General features: G+C 29.1%; 1 protein-coding gene across 4 annotated transcripts in view; it reads right to left on the minus strand.

The window, feature by feature from the left end:
- LOC107453385 (calcitonin gene-related peptide type 1 receptor) overlaps positions 1 to 16,030 on the minus strand; it is a 411,922-nt gene that overhangs the window by 28,568 nt on the left and 367,324 nt on the right. For all 4 annotated transcript variants that reach the window (XM_071177833.2, XM_087157756.1, XM_071177834.2 and 1 more), the window contains 4 exons: positions 13,064 to 13,155; positions 11,425 to 11,551; positions 1,549 to 1,702; positions 952 to 1,018 (listed from right to left, as the gene is read on the minus strand). In XM_071177833.2, coding sequence (XP_071033934.2) covers positions 952 to 1,018; positions 1,549 to 1,702; positions 11,425 to 11,551; positions 13,064 to 13,155 — 440 coding nt within the window. The remainder of the gene's footprint in view (positions 1 to 951; positions 1,019 to 1,548; positions 1,703 to 11,424; positions 11,552 to 13,063; positions 13,156 to 16,030) is intronic.

Here is a 16,030-nt window from a genome sequence, read left to right on the forward strand (position 1 = left end):
TGTACTCAAAACATGAACTCTAACCTATTCAAACTCGAACTCTTAATATCGTAACCCGAAACACGGCATCTTGTCTTCATGTCACTCAAGACACGAGGTATAACGCGCACGAGACTTCGAGAGCTTGTTTTTTGGTTACCCAACTTATAAGATCTAACATATCCGAGTTACAAGATCTTACTTCCTTATTACCCAAAACAAGAAATATTATCTTCCCGTTACTTCAGATCCTGTTTAAAAAAAATGATCCCAGGAAATTTTATGCAGTTCCATGCTCGAAACACATGAAAATAAATTGGTATTTTAGTATAAAAAAATTTGTAACGATGTATTAATGCTTAAAATACCTCAGTATAATACATCTGAAAACGCAAAAATATTTATTATCATATAAAAAGAAAACTTTAAGCTATGTAGCAAATCATAAAAATAGATTGCGCAGGACGTAACAAGGAATAGCCTTTCCGTTGAAGATATTATTGGGATCGTGTGTGAGTGAAAATTGTTGATGAGTTTTGCGGTACATTTGTTTATTAATCGATTTCCTAAGTTGATGTCATATTTTAAGCTCCAAATAAAATGAATAAGCACTCCTCAATTGCGATAATTCATTCGGCAGATCAAATTGGTATTAGGTTGACGTCATAAATAATACATTCAAATTTATTAGCTGTAATTAAATGTTGAGTATTGTGACACCGAAGCGGGATTCTCTATCATTCAATATTCACGGAAAAAAAATACTGCCATACACAAAATCTTCTGTTAGTTGTTTCATTTAATGTTTAAAAATAATAATCGCATATGAACTTTTTATTTAAAATTATATATTTGAATGAAGACGTCATAACTAGATTAGAGTTCTGAATACAATTGTTATTTTACGAATAAAAATATAATATTACTGAAAAATTGCATGAAATGGCAAACAAAATGTAATTTTGAACTTACTACATCGTGTCCTCTGGAAAACTATTTCTAACACTTGCATATACAATTAGAATGACTAGAGGAATGCCTAAAATGAGAAAAAAAAATAAATTGGTAAATTTCATGAATAATATTTTTGAATATAATTATGTATGTTACCAACAATGACTGAATCAAGCCAAAAATCAATCGATCGCTAAGTGTGAAATTATTCATCTTTCATATCTTGCCTAAGCATTTTATAGAATGATTAATGAAAAATTTACAGTCATTCCTTACAATATAACTAATTATGTAAAATATAAATACAATAATCTAATAATATATACTAATATATGTCTCCTCAATTTCATAATACAGTAATTATATAATTAATCCTCCTATTTCATACTTTGCCTAAAGAGCTTTTGTTATTCTGTATAATTTCTAGGTATTCTATACAATGAATAGGCAAACAATATAATAATCCTTATATTTCTACTAATGCGAAGAAGCGTTTTTGAATGGAAAATATTAGTTCCAAATATAATGGTTAAATAAATTCCAATTTTCGATTTTTTTTTCTCCAATGTGAAAACCGTAATCTCAGTTGTATTAATAGAGACATTATAAACTTACCCCAACCGCATAAATAAAACCACTTCAAGAGTTTATCTTCGGCTACGAATGCCACAATAAGCAAAGTGTGTAGATAAAGACCTTCACAAAACATCCATAAGTAGTTTGACACTAAGAAATAATGCACCAAAACATGAAGAATTTGGCAGGGTAGCTGAAAATAAAGAAAAACAAACATAAATATGAAATAAAATACTAAAAAACGATAAAATGCAATGAGACAAGGCATTAAAAAACATAGTTTCTTTTAATGGGTGTCATTCAGCGAATCATCCAGTGACGATATAGAACTATCAAACATGCGCACGCGGTTAAAATGGTGAATCGTTAATTGCTTAATACGCGTACTCCAGATTAATGAGGTTGTGGGGGAAGTATACTTTCGACCAAGTCAACCTTCATCTATTAAAAGGAATCTCAAGATGGAATCAAGTTAATATGTGTTATATACTAGGGTATTGGTATTTAATAATCTTAGTGGTAGTTACACTACATTATACATACCTCTAGAATTTTATCTGTGATAATATTCAATGAACGAATACCACTAGTTGATTATCTATTTATTTTTTTCGCTCATTAATATTTTTATTTCTATTTTCCTTTTTTGTTTTCGTTATTTAATTCTCTTTTTATGTTATTGGCCGGGAGAATAGTATTTACTTCATCGGAATTTTGAACGCTATTTTGCGAGCTAATCAACTATTCAATGAGGACCATTCTTCAAAGATGGTGAGTTCATATCACGTTCCGAGGTCAATAATGTGGGGAGAGTATACTTTTGAACATGACAACCTTCATCCATTATAAGGTACTTCCTTTTTGGTTAAAGGTTAAGTTTCTGAACCGTTCATTAGGACTGATCCAATGAGAAGTTTCTATTAAGTAAACAGTATGTAATACTATTTAACACTAGATTGCCCGTGGAAGTCATTTTGACTGCTTTTTAATTTCAATTAGAAAAACGATGATGTATATGACACAATTTCTTAGAATTTTGTGACTTTTGGTACAACATGTATTTTTTTATTGTTAATATTTACTAATAACTTGTTATATAATTGCAAATAACATAAAAATATTAAAAATTAATTCTGAACAAATTTCTTTACACATTAGTTATTTTTTTACTGCTTTTGGTCAATATAGGTATATACTAAGTTTCAGTCCTTCTAGTGTTAAATACAGAGCGAATAATTTAGTCTCAGTTAACTTAGCTGTATAATTCACAAAACAATTATCAATTACACTTTAAAAATATATAGGAGAAATTGAAATAATAGTAAACAAAGCAAATATTTACACAAAACGTTAACACATGGGTCAAATGGCTTGTCACTTTACTTAATATGTAGTGCGTCGTCGACTCATAGGTCCAATAAATTTAAATTCTCTTCAAATTGTTCTGCGAGATATCTTTAGTTTTGAGTTTAAATGGAACTCCTTCGTTTTATTTTGAGTTGTCAATCTTCTGATTTCTATATTTTTCTTCGCAATCCACTTCGACTTTCTGTTATCATGTTTTGTCATTTTCTTGGGTCGATGTTTATTTGGTGTTGAAACTTTTCTGCTACCTTCATTTAAATATGTTTTGCATATCCTTATTACCCTCTTATGTGCTATTTTAAGTTATTTTATTATGTTAAATAATTTCACGCCATTTTGGCTTATAGACACAAATCCCTCGCTTGAAATAACCATTATAGTTTTCGTTGATGAAATTATAAAACAAAAACAATCAGTTTTTCAAAACACAAGCAATCTTCAATTTGACTAACACAATCGTTTTCTTTCACATTAACTGTTTGAAAAATATTAGTGAATGTTTTCTGTAATAACAACTTAAGAAAAATAAAGAATAAAAAATGGCAGGTGACAAGTAATTTCACAACAGTGTTTACAAACTAATCACTGGATGTCGGTGCATTTAGTGATGATTTAGGGACATTGCTCCAAAATCGTTCTTAACATTTATTTAAAAATGGCTGAAAGATCATCTGATAGGCCATTAGGAGCGAAAGAGGATTACGCTTTCTGTAAGAGATCACTGTCAAAGCTTAAGGTAAATCTGTAGTGAAACCACTTTCGATGCAAAGTACTAAACCAAAACGAATCCTTTGAAAATCCATTCGATGAAATGCTTCTATTGTGAAATATTCTTTTATTCTCTCGACATCAACGCTTTAAAGGTGTAACTTTCGGGATAATGACTATCTATTTTCACGCAGCGAACATTTTATAGCTCATAAACCCTTTCAAATCTTTAGAGGAAAAGAGCGAGTGATTTATGGTTGCGTTCAACTCATATAAAAGAGACGTTTAGCTGTTATTATTCATTAAATTTATGGAACTAATTTTTCGAACAAAAGAATACTTTTAATAATAATATAAAAATAAATGGAGATTTGCTTAGAGATGGCACTTAATTATCTGATAAAAAAGGGATGTTCTTTTTACTTTTTAATGTTGTGGTTTTGAGAAAATTTAATTTCTTCTTCTTCTTGAAATGGAGTGATAATTTTATGGAATAAATATTTTGACTGTTATTTTACTGGAATTATGAAATATCTATTAAAAGGAATTTTTATGTTATACATGCATAAATAAATCAGCTTTATTATCTAAGAAAGAATTGGAAAAGTGACAATTGTTTTAATTTACTACTTCTACATTTAAAAAGCACTTGTGAAAAAAATGGTAAATTGTTTTCACTAATAATTTATCTTTTTTTAAAGCAATAATGGAAACGCGACAATTTCTACTTGTTATTTTGACATTAAAATTGCACTTCAGTAGTAACCGTTTGTCAGCAAAAGCATGGAGGTTAAGGCATCGAGAGTTTAGGATCATTGACAATGTAGTCAACACTACATTGTAGTCAACACGACAGTGTAGTCAACACAACAGTATAGTCAACACTACATTGTAGTCAACACGACAATGTAGTCAACACGACACTATAGTCAACATTACACAACGGACACCCACACTGGCTGGTACCCATCAATCTAAAACTGCCACAAGGGATAATGCCACCTTTACAATGCTGTTTCAGTTACTGTAACCACTCTGCCATCACAGCTGTTTCTACTTTTACCTGTCAAATATTTTGTTAATGTAGCTTATAATGTAAGATGCATCTAAAGAATTCGGTAAATCGCATCATAAAGTACATTTTTTCATTGGTATTCAAAATATTTACTAAAGCATGATTTTGAAAACTTGTTGTACAGTCATTGGAAACTGTCAGCAAACGCTCCGTTCTTCATCGATCAATAATTAAAGCGTTATACTCGAAAACTTACTATTAATAAATAACTTCTATGCCATGCACTTCCATCGATGTTTCATGTGTCTTTGTCACCGTTTTTTATTTTAATTTGAAGCAAAAATTGAAATTAAATCTTATTTCATTCTGAAGTAACATGACTTTTTCTCTGGACTATTTTAAATTAGTTGTAGCCACTGATATCTTTAAGTTAGAGGTTTGCTGATAGGAGACAACATGAAAATAAAGCAAAAATAAAGCCAACCAAACTAGCTTCCACTTCTCCTGCGCGAGCACAATATCTTAGCCAGTTATTTAACTATGAGACCATTTGAAAAGTTTTTCGATTATTCTTGAAAATGTAAGCTTTAACTATTGTGAATTACACTACACAGAAAACTTATAACTAGAAGTAAGGTTGTTTCCCCTAAATATTCAAGTAGGTTTTCAAACTGTTTTAGAATTGGATGCCTGTAAGTGACGTCATCGTAAGTAAATTGTGCGATTTATCAAGTCAGAAGTCAATCGGGATCAACACAGATATGTGACGTCACTTATAGGTACCCAATTAAATTTGATTTAAACCAAGCGGTTAGACAAAATCACTACACTTCTTCTCGAGTTGCAAGTGTTTACAATAGGATATTTTGAAAAAAAGAATCATTATTCTAAACTTTTCAGTTTATTCTCAGTCTATTTGAACTCTCTTTATTTCTGTACTTTACATTTTATATTAATTTAGCTGAAAGAGTGTAATGTAGCTGAATGAATTTTCTTCGGCGGCGTGGCAGTTTCTTAAAAATGAAGTCAAGCCATCACGCTTTATATATGTATATTCAGTAGAGTAGTAGCTTCGACCAACTTAACGCAGTCAATGTGCAAAGTCATGACACTCTAAAATGTGTGTGAACATCAGATTTTGTTTCGAACTTTTTACTAATTTTATTGCTCTTGCTAATAGAAGTTTGGCCTTTAAAAGTCCATCGTAAATAGCATCTTTTCAAAAGCTTACATTGCTGTTTTTGCATTTAATCACAAATTTAACATAGAATTTATTTCCACCTTAAGCTTTTCGGATTTCTTTTTTGTCTGCAAAATATTTACTGCAAAAATATAAAAACAAAACGCCAAAAGTTTTTCAACTAAATTTGATAATCAAACCAAATTAGTATATAATATCTTCGAGTCTAAAGCTTATAATTATTTGAACATCGGAAACACATTTAATTTAGCCTACCACTTATAAAAAGAAACATTAAGTTCCAATTTGCCATCACTTCTTTTAAACAAATTCTCGTTACTTCTACAAAGAGGCTTCTATGAAAGAAACATCGGAAAACTATCAACTACTCCTCTTGCTGAACTTTATAAGAAACTTATTTCTTTTTTCTCCGGTTATTTACTTTCTATTGTAACTCGAGTCCTAATACCATTATGATAAGTCTTCTTGATAGCTAAGTGTTGTAGTAACCCTTAGGTTTTCATACAAGTGTGGTTTGAAGAAGAATTTATTATGAGCACAGAAAAGATTTTTTCTTCTTATTTTCTTTGCCTTCGGTGGCTTTTTCGCGCATGCAACTCACGTCTCCGAGGTAAGAGGATTTGCTATGTTCTTTTTTTTCTTGTGCCACCTATTCTTTTTAATTTTGGTGCGAAGAGAAGTGAATTAAAGCTAGTATTTGAATTCCATATACAGTAGCCTTTACAATTACCCATAATTAAAAGTATTTGGTTTTGTAATAAAGAGAATCGGGAAATCTGGAGCTAGTCTTGCATGCGTATTAGGAGATAATTATAGCTTAATGCGTTTTTAATTATAGCTTAATTGACATGATTATAGTTATTGAAAGAAACGTGTTTCATATGATGAAGTGTTATATGGACTTCATATCTCTTAAAACAAATGCTACCATGATCGATTATTTAATTTATCATTCTGTAGTGTCCCTCTGATGTTTTGAAACAATCTCTCTCTATAAATATATTTCTCTTACGTGGCACCATAATCTCTGGTATTTCTCTAGCTATTGGCAACACTTAAAAATATTCAGTTTTTTATGTTATCTTAAGTATACGCTAGTTATAGGTTGTTTATTGAGAATAATTTCGTTTTTTTTTATATAAAATAAAACTTAGTTCTGAAGTAATTATTTAGATTGATGTTGCGTTTGTATTGTGATGAAAAGCACCCTCTACGTTGCATTTGTAGTTTGATTAAATGCACGATTTTAAATTTGTATCCTAAGTTCAGTTCCCCTTTAATGGCAACATAGTTAGACAAAGAATAAGTGTCAGTTTTTTTAAAAAAAGAAGATGTTCTGCATTTTTGAAAAATAAAAATGAGTTTGAGGAGATATTATTGTGATTTCTTTTTGTTATATTATTATTTATTTTTGATCATTTCTAAAATAGCTGCAGAAATTTTAAGCATAAAATGTGCTATAGTGACGCACACTTTCTTACCAAACACTGGGGACGGAGCTTGTTGATTCGAGCTATGTCATGCATAAATTTTATGATACTCATGTTACGGCTCGAGAGGTGAGTGAGGAAGTAGTACAGCACGTAATGGAGCACTGGAAGGAATTTTCTATCTTATTACATGACCGAGATGGAAATAATTTTAATACTTCTGCTGCTTCTGCTCCTTATATTCTGAAATGTCGCAAACTCGTACGGTTTGTGTTATTTCATTGTTAGTGCCCTCATACGGTTTGTATTATTTTCCCGAACTCTGTGGTTTATGTTATTTCATGGCTGACGGACAGATTTTAAATTATTACTAAAATTCAATGCATAAAAAAGCTTTGGCAACATTGCGGCAGCTTTGGCAACTTCCTTGCGCGCTAAGCCACATGCAATAGATTGACGGTAAAAACAATCTTCTAATTAAGGTGTTAAAATGAGAGGAGGAACTGAAGAATTAGAGTATTTAAATATAGTTGCATGTGTATTAGGCTTCGTTACCATTAAAATTTATATGCTACACAGGAAAATTTTGAAAGGTAACCATACTTGCAGTCAAAAGGTTTCTAAAACAAAAACAGACCTTGAATCTAGTCAAAAACCAAAATATATTCTTAATTTATATCTGGTTAGTAACATCGGGCTGACTGGTCACTGGGCAGACCATGAAAAGTATGTGGTTATGTTCACAAAAAGTACTTTACCAAGAAGTGTTTGTCTCAAAAGAAAGTTGCCTTAAAATCTTTTCTGCCTTCTTACACAGTTAAAAATAAGTTTTTCTTGATAAAGGAAAAAATGGAATATAAATTAATGTACATTCGCTGTACATTTAATAAGTACATTTGATGAAGAAGTATAATTCACATCTTCAAGTTTATTTGCTGCAACAGGAAAGACGCGACAACAAACTATAATCACCTTTTTTAAAAGAAAAGTTATAGATAGTTTCAGTCAAAAGTTTATGAAATGGATAGTGAAAAAAAGTAGTAAATGATTCATTACGCAAGTTTATAACGCAATACACTACTCAAATAACCAACACAGTTTGAATTACCGCAAGACAGTGAAGAGATAATAAGCAATTGTAATTAACGTTAAAAAAATAGAAAATTTTTGACAAACTTTAAAACAAATTATACGTTTTAAATTTTTTGAACTAAGTAATTATCTAAATAACGTAATAAATACATTTAAAAGAACGATGATAAGGAAAGATCATATCAAAATATTAAAGTTTGAAAAGAAAATTACACAATGCATTTTTTGTTTCAAGTATATGTTTTTCTGTAAAACTTATAGTTCAAAATTTCGGTAATTATGAGCATTCTTAATCATAAAATGTTATTTATGTCATTGAAATTTTTTTGCCTTGTCTCTTAAGCAAACAATCAATGTCTCTACAATAGACATAAGAGAGAGTTATAATAGAAATACACACAGACTATTTATTTTATTATTATCGATCAATAATAACTTCATTGTCGAAAATTTTATTGTTTAACAACTTTTACGTCTACCAATATTAGTTTGTTCACCAAAAATGATCATACTATTATTAGTGTCGTTACTAATTCTTTTTAGGAATTACAATAATTATTTTTGGTTATTTAGAACAGTAAAAAATTCCCTATTTTTATTTCGCCAATGAAAATTAATTTTAAAACTAAATATAAATTTAATTTAAAAAAACTTCTAAAAAAACTAAATTAATGAAGAGAAAGTGCTTATATATCTAGAAAAACCATAACAATTGTTTTATTCTAATTGGCAAAAATTGATGCTTAATTCATTTCAGTAATGTACTACTGCTATTATGTTACTTGTGATCTTTAAAATATACTAAATATTATTTGCAAGATATCTACTGTTTTTTACTGTGGAAATAAGTTTTTATAGACCATCAATGAAATAAGTACCAGAAATTTTTTTATCATATATCGAAAGTTGTTGATTATTGTAATTTTCGACTTTCAGGAGTTGTCTACGATATTGAATCTCTATTTTGATGAGATAAACGTCTGAAAGCATGCTTTACCGAATCTTATAACATAAACCGATCAAGAGGGACAAAAATAATTGGAAAAAAAAATTGGAATTATTTTAGCTTAGTTCCGGGTTTCAGTTTCGGGCATGATCTGATTCGGGCATGATGAACACAGATTATTGATCTTTTTTCCAGCATTTATGGAGAATGGGTATTCAGTAAGTCAAAAAAATGATTACAAGAAACTAAAGGGGGATAATATACATATGAAAACAAAAATCGTTTCTTAGATTATAAAAGTGCGCTAAGTTGACATGTTCTAGTGCTTAAAATTAGGCGTTATTTTTCAAGACTAGCCAGACAGATTTGAAACAAAAAATTTAATATGGCAAAAAAAAGGAAAATAATTAAAGGCTAAAAAAAACTAGAAAAAAATTGTGGTAGTCAGGACAGGCAAATAAGTGCAGGTTGCATTTCCATGTGTGAAGTTATTCTCCTCACCTCAAACCTCATGAATCCCTATAGTAGGAGGAAATATCTCGTAACAGCTTTCCACCATATTTACTGGTTTTGATTTTCATTTTTTTTATTTTCTATTTTTCTCGTTGGTAACTTTACGATGAATATCTCAAATATGTTTTGTCAAGTTGTAAAAGCCTATTTTTAACCCCTTAACGATCGGTTAATTTTTCAAGAAAACGGTCATAAAAGTGCCTATTTTGCAAAATACACGTATTTGATTAGTGCTGACATGTTTTGATGACATGACATGACATGACAATTGTAGATAGTTAGTTTAAATTAAACTAACTATCTACAATTACCTTAAAAATATCCTGGTACTGCCACCTAGTGTGTAAAATGAGAAGAAGAAAAAATTTCCGGGCAAAAGAAATTAATTAGTTTTATTCTTATTGGCGCTTTGCCACTGAAGAATCAAGTCCAGAAATTTCACGGGAGCGAGAAATAGAGGGCGAAACCTCACCCCGTCATTTTCACGGGAGCGAGAAGGAAGAGGTTAAGCACTCGAAATATGTAGATTATTTGCACTTTCATAAATTAATGTAGCAAGTGAAGTTTTTCTATTATCCAGAATATGTATAGTTAACCCTAGAAACTTAATAACACATTTGTATTGTGAAAACTTTAGCTATAATTCCATAACATTTATTCCAATTAATGGGTACATGGATTTAACTAACGATTAACATTCCGTTTATCTTCTGTTGAAGACATCTGTTTGTTCTATTGAATAATAGTAACTCGAGAGATTAATTAAGGTAACTTTTTAGTGATTAAAGAATGAGAAATTTGATTGAAAATCTCAAACGTATACACAAAAACTAAGAATACACTTAAAATTCAACGCAGGAGTTTTGAATTCAGATAATCGATACGCGCCAGTTTTGACACGCATTGGGAAAAGCAAACATCAAACACTTGTTGTATTGTTTTAATTAAATAGAGAGGATTTAAGCATCACGTTCTGATACAGAATTATTGTTGAAGCGCAAACAGAACGAAATTTCGATAAATTTAGTGTTCGTTTATTTGTTTCTACATATTGACATGGAGGGGATATTTGAGATTTTATGTTTCTCTTTAATGTTTAACAGATAATCGAATTTTGAAACAAACGTGCAGTGGTCATAAAATGAAAGTGAATTTGAAAATTGCTGAGTTTTGATCTGTGAAACAAGAATATGGAAAATGACAGAAGTTTAAATGCCTTAGTTTTAATACATATACGAAATCTGAGATAGATAATATTTTATTTTAATACCTGATATCTTTAACTAAGTTTTCATTTTCTAAGTTTTCAAAAAATTATATGTCAATCGGCAGGAAGCTGCCTAACCAAACAACAACAACCAGTAACAACAACTACTCTCCATGTAAGTACATGGAAAGAAGTGCATACAGCAAACCGCAATCAGCCAGCCTTTCCTCACTATATTTGAGACCGAGAGCTTGAAGAATTGCTTGAAGAGTCCAACTGATATTACACCCTTTTTTTGTTAGAGTTTCCTTTCTGTTTCATAACTTTAACTACCCAGTTTGATGTGGTAACACACATTAGCTGTTTCTGGTTCTTGCAGCACTAAACTTTACATTCCACGCAACTTTAAAAGAGCCATTTAAAATAAAATAGACTTACTTCATTGCTTAATAATACTGATGGCTTCTGGACGACTTCGGTATACCATATTATCCACATGATGTTGTTGATGATAAAAGACATAAATAAGTTCTTGTGAATGGTGATTCTGGTACATTGGACACATCTGTGAAATTAAATACCAAAGATAGAGTTAGTGGCAGTTCTAATAAGTAACTATACTTTTTGGCTGATCACTAGCTGCAAATTTGGTATTTTTACACAAATTAAGTACGTTAATTTATTGAGTTTAGTTGTTAATGAAAAATTAGAAAATTTGAACTATTGTGAAGACTTATGTATAGAACACAGGTAAATTTTAATACTAGAAGGTTAAACTCCCTGCTCGCTGCCCCTCACTAATCATGATGATTGCTTCGCAATAATTGTTGTTTCTCTGTACAAAAAAGTTTTTTTTTTCTCGGGAAGTTGAAATTATCCACTTTAAACATGTATGTACTAAAAAGAATCTTGTTTGCTTATGTGTGTGCAATAATAAAAATAATTGTAAAACAATTAACATGTTTAAACATCGGTTCAGTTAAGTTTATCTTATATAGTGTAATAAGGTAGCATAATGTTAAAATGAAGAAACAAAATGTTTTAGTTTTCAACTTTTTATTTAAAATAACAATCATAATTAAAATGTAACAACAGCTGAGTAAAATAAGAAAAATTATTATTACAGGTAATATTACTTTTAAATTTGGGATACAAAATTTACTTGCTAGAAAACAATACCTTTATTATGACTATGATTTTCATTAATTTTAATATTAATCATAGTTTAAAATAACTATCTTAATTAAAACGTAACAACAGCTGTGTAAAATAAGAAAAATTATTATTACAGGTAATATTACTTTTAAATTTGGGATACAAAATTTACTTGCTAGAAAACAATACCTTTATTATGACTATAATTTTTATTAATTTTAAGCTGATGAAAAACAAATTTTATGTAAATATATATATATTAGAAAGCAATCTTTTTCTTGCAGATATAATCGTGTGTGCTGAAGACGAAATTATATCTTTCCTTTATTTTAATTTCCGACTGTTACACTTTTTAAAAAAAACATTTATTTAGCAATAGTTTTTTTTTTCGTCTTTTGAAAATTTTTTCTTTCTTGTTTTCTTTGTATTTTTAAGTTATTTTCTTTGTTTTACTTGCAGTTTATGCACAATAAATAAAACTTATTATTTTTTCTTAATATTGTTCATTAATCGCTCTTATATATATATATATATATATATATATATATATATATATATATATATATATATTATATATATATATATATATATATATATATTATATATATATATATATATATATATATATATATATATATATATATATATATATATATATATATATATATATATATATATATATATATATATATATATATATATATATATATATTAACGTGGGAAAACTGTTTCCTACCATGTGATTTTCCAGAAAATAGAAATGCATTGGAAAACAATGACACCATTATTAGATTTGCTTTATATATACTAGTTAGATACAAACTTAGCTAGTGCACTGTTTTTTTTCTTCTGAAATTGAAAAACGAGATCTGCTACTACGATTGAGTATCTTTACTTTATTAAGAAATCTAAACAGCCTTACCGAAAATAGAAAAAGATCCCCAATGAAATAAGCAGTGCAATGACTGAAGTCGAATAACCAGAAATGTAGATGTTTACAATGCGTTGTCGGAACTAGAATAATACAAGAAAAGTAAAGCATGTAAAAATAGCAATATAAAATAATACACAATGTCATAACTACAGGTTGACTATAACACTCAGTTTAGACCTACATCGAGTCATTTCCGGCAGATAGAGTTCAAGGAAATTTGGTATGCACTTTATTCGTTAAACGAGAAAAAGAAATCTTCTATGAAAATAGTTCAAATTTAGAGCACCAGGTGGAAACGTCCATTCCATTTTCGTAGAGCATATGTTTAAAAAAGTAATTACATGTGTAACAGTATCACGTTGTGTTTCTCGATATACAGTAACAAGACCTCGATATTGTCGTTACGCAGTTGTCAGATTACTGTCATTCTCATAAAACAATTTTGCCAGAAACACTTTCTTACTTACAAGGGCGGAGAAATAGTGTTATAAAAGTAACTTTTGAGGGTCAGAAATGGTAAAGAAATTATTTAAATTCTTACATGCAAATGAAAAGAGCCATTTATTTGTCAATTTTAAACTAATATTTTTATTGTAGATACAATTTTCCCATAATTCATATAACGTATATATAACAGGGTAACTTAAGTAACTTATGTTTAACTGACCAGTAAACCAGTAAACTTAAGTTTAACTGACCCTGTACCAATGAGGGTTAGGTATTTGATGTAACGAAATTCTAGGTTAGTTTCTTATGTGTTTCAAACTGATTCCTGGTATATATTTTGCCTTTTATGAACAATATTACATGTTCATTTCCTGTATTCGGTAAAAAAATACAGCGTTTTTTTCTTTTACTTATTAATTACATTTTAAACCAGTTTCTTTCATTTATGAATCAGTAATCTAGGTTAATTTTTAATTTGATGAACCAGTTCCACATTAAAAAAATCCTCCTAAGAAACTGAAGCCCACTGATATCAACTGATTAAAAGCTACATTCGCTTCAAAAATATATAAATAGGAAATAACAGTCGACTTGTTTCAAGCTCTCGAATATAGGGGCCTATTTTCAAGACTTGATTGACGACTTCCAACGAAAAGGGAAAAAATAAAGTTAAGAAATAAAACTAGAGAAACCACAGTAACCGAGAAAAAAAATGAAAACAGAATTAGAAAAACCACAGTGGCCGAGAGGTGCGATTCATACATTTACCCTAAAAGAAATGCAATTTTTCCAAAAAAATGCATTTTGCCCTGATTTGCCTCTCTTGGCCACTGTGGTTTTTCTTTCTCTGTTTTTCATCTTTTTTTCCTTCTTCGCTACAGTGATTTTTCTAGCTTTGCTTCTCACCTTTATTTTCCATTTTTCGTTGACAATTTTATGTTTCATATTTCCAATCAATTTTTTCCCTTCCCATTACGTCTGGCAAGTCTTGAAAGTGGGTTTCTATTTTTGAGCGCTTGAAATATGTCGACTATTATTTCTTATTTTTACATTTAAGCAAATAAAGTTTTTAATCATGTAGCTTCAAGTTAATTTATTGTTGTTTTTAAAAAGTAAATCCCAGTAAGAGTTTTTGAATATGTTAACCTATTTTAGGCTCTTTTTTATATTTAACCTTATACCAGGTTACTTTTTTTACAACCAAATTCCAGATTAGTTTCTAAAAGAAATTCATGAAGAAGTATCATTATCAATCCTTAGCATCAAGTGGACAAAGTATATTTAAAACAAAAATAACCCTTAGAAATAATCATCAATTTATATTCTGATACCATTTATATCACCTTGATATCATTCAAATTATTATTTTAAAATTTCAAAATGCGATCACTCCGAGACTTTCTATTAGCATCCCTATTTAATGTTTAGATAAATTGAATTTCAACATCTATGGAAACCGGTCATTGAGCCGAACTCTAATCTCCTTGAACAAATAACTAGTTCGATATCTATATGGTTAAAATTCAAGAGAATCGAAGCATTGAAATGATACAAGTGCAAAGGTTGAGACACCCGAGCTTGTTGAAATTTCGAGTTTGCCGCAATTTCCTGAAACGACCGTTGACTTAGTTTGCACAAGTTAATGTCAACAAAATATTTCGTGTTTCCTAAATTCCTTATATGATAATTTCGAAGGATCAGGTGTAGAATTCGGAAGAATTGTCTGCAATGAAATTATCGCATTGTATTCCAAATATGATAAAATAAACAGGAAATTAAGATGTATAGAGTTTCAATTAAATTTTAAAAATTGGCAAATTACAGATTCACGATAAAGATCATTGTAAATCACATAAGAATCATGCACAAAGTTATATAGTTATTATTTACAATAATAATAATTTAAAGATTAAATGGATGATCCATTACTTATGTCTCCAGTTACCAGAATCAGTTTTAATGCAACTAATACTTTATTTTACTTTAGGAACGTTCAATTGCAAATAATTGCTGGCAGAGATATCTCCTTTTAAATGTTAAAAATTTGATCTGAATAGTTTTCAAAATGTAATATATATATATATATATATATATATATATATATATATATATATATATATATATATATATATATATATATATATATATATATATATGGTATATATATATATATATATATATATATATATATATATATATATATATATATATATATATATATATATATATATATATATATATATATAGTATAAGGTTCAGTCATTAGCAACATGTCCGTTCGCTACGTTGTTACAGTGAAACCCAACATATCTTTATTCAAAAGGTATGCGGCGTTCTTTGCTGCTGATAACTTACATTACAACACTTTTTATTATTTTTACATTTATTTATCTATATTTCTGTATTTTTTATATAATATTTTTGCCTTATAATATTTTGATCTAATTTTCGTTGGGATGTTTGCACGTGTTTATTACATAATAATGGCTTTAATTCCTAAATGCTGAT

The sequence above is a fragment of the Parasteatoda tepidariorum genome, chromosome 2 (genome assembly GCF_982258835.1).
Source record: "Parasteatoda tepidariorum strain Cologne lab strain chromosome 2, Ptep-v5.0, whole genome shotgun sequence".
Classification (NCBI taxonomy): Eukaryota; Metazoa; Arthropoda; class Arachnida; order Araneae; family Theridiidae; genus Parasteatoda; species Parasteatoda tepidariorum.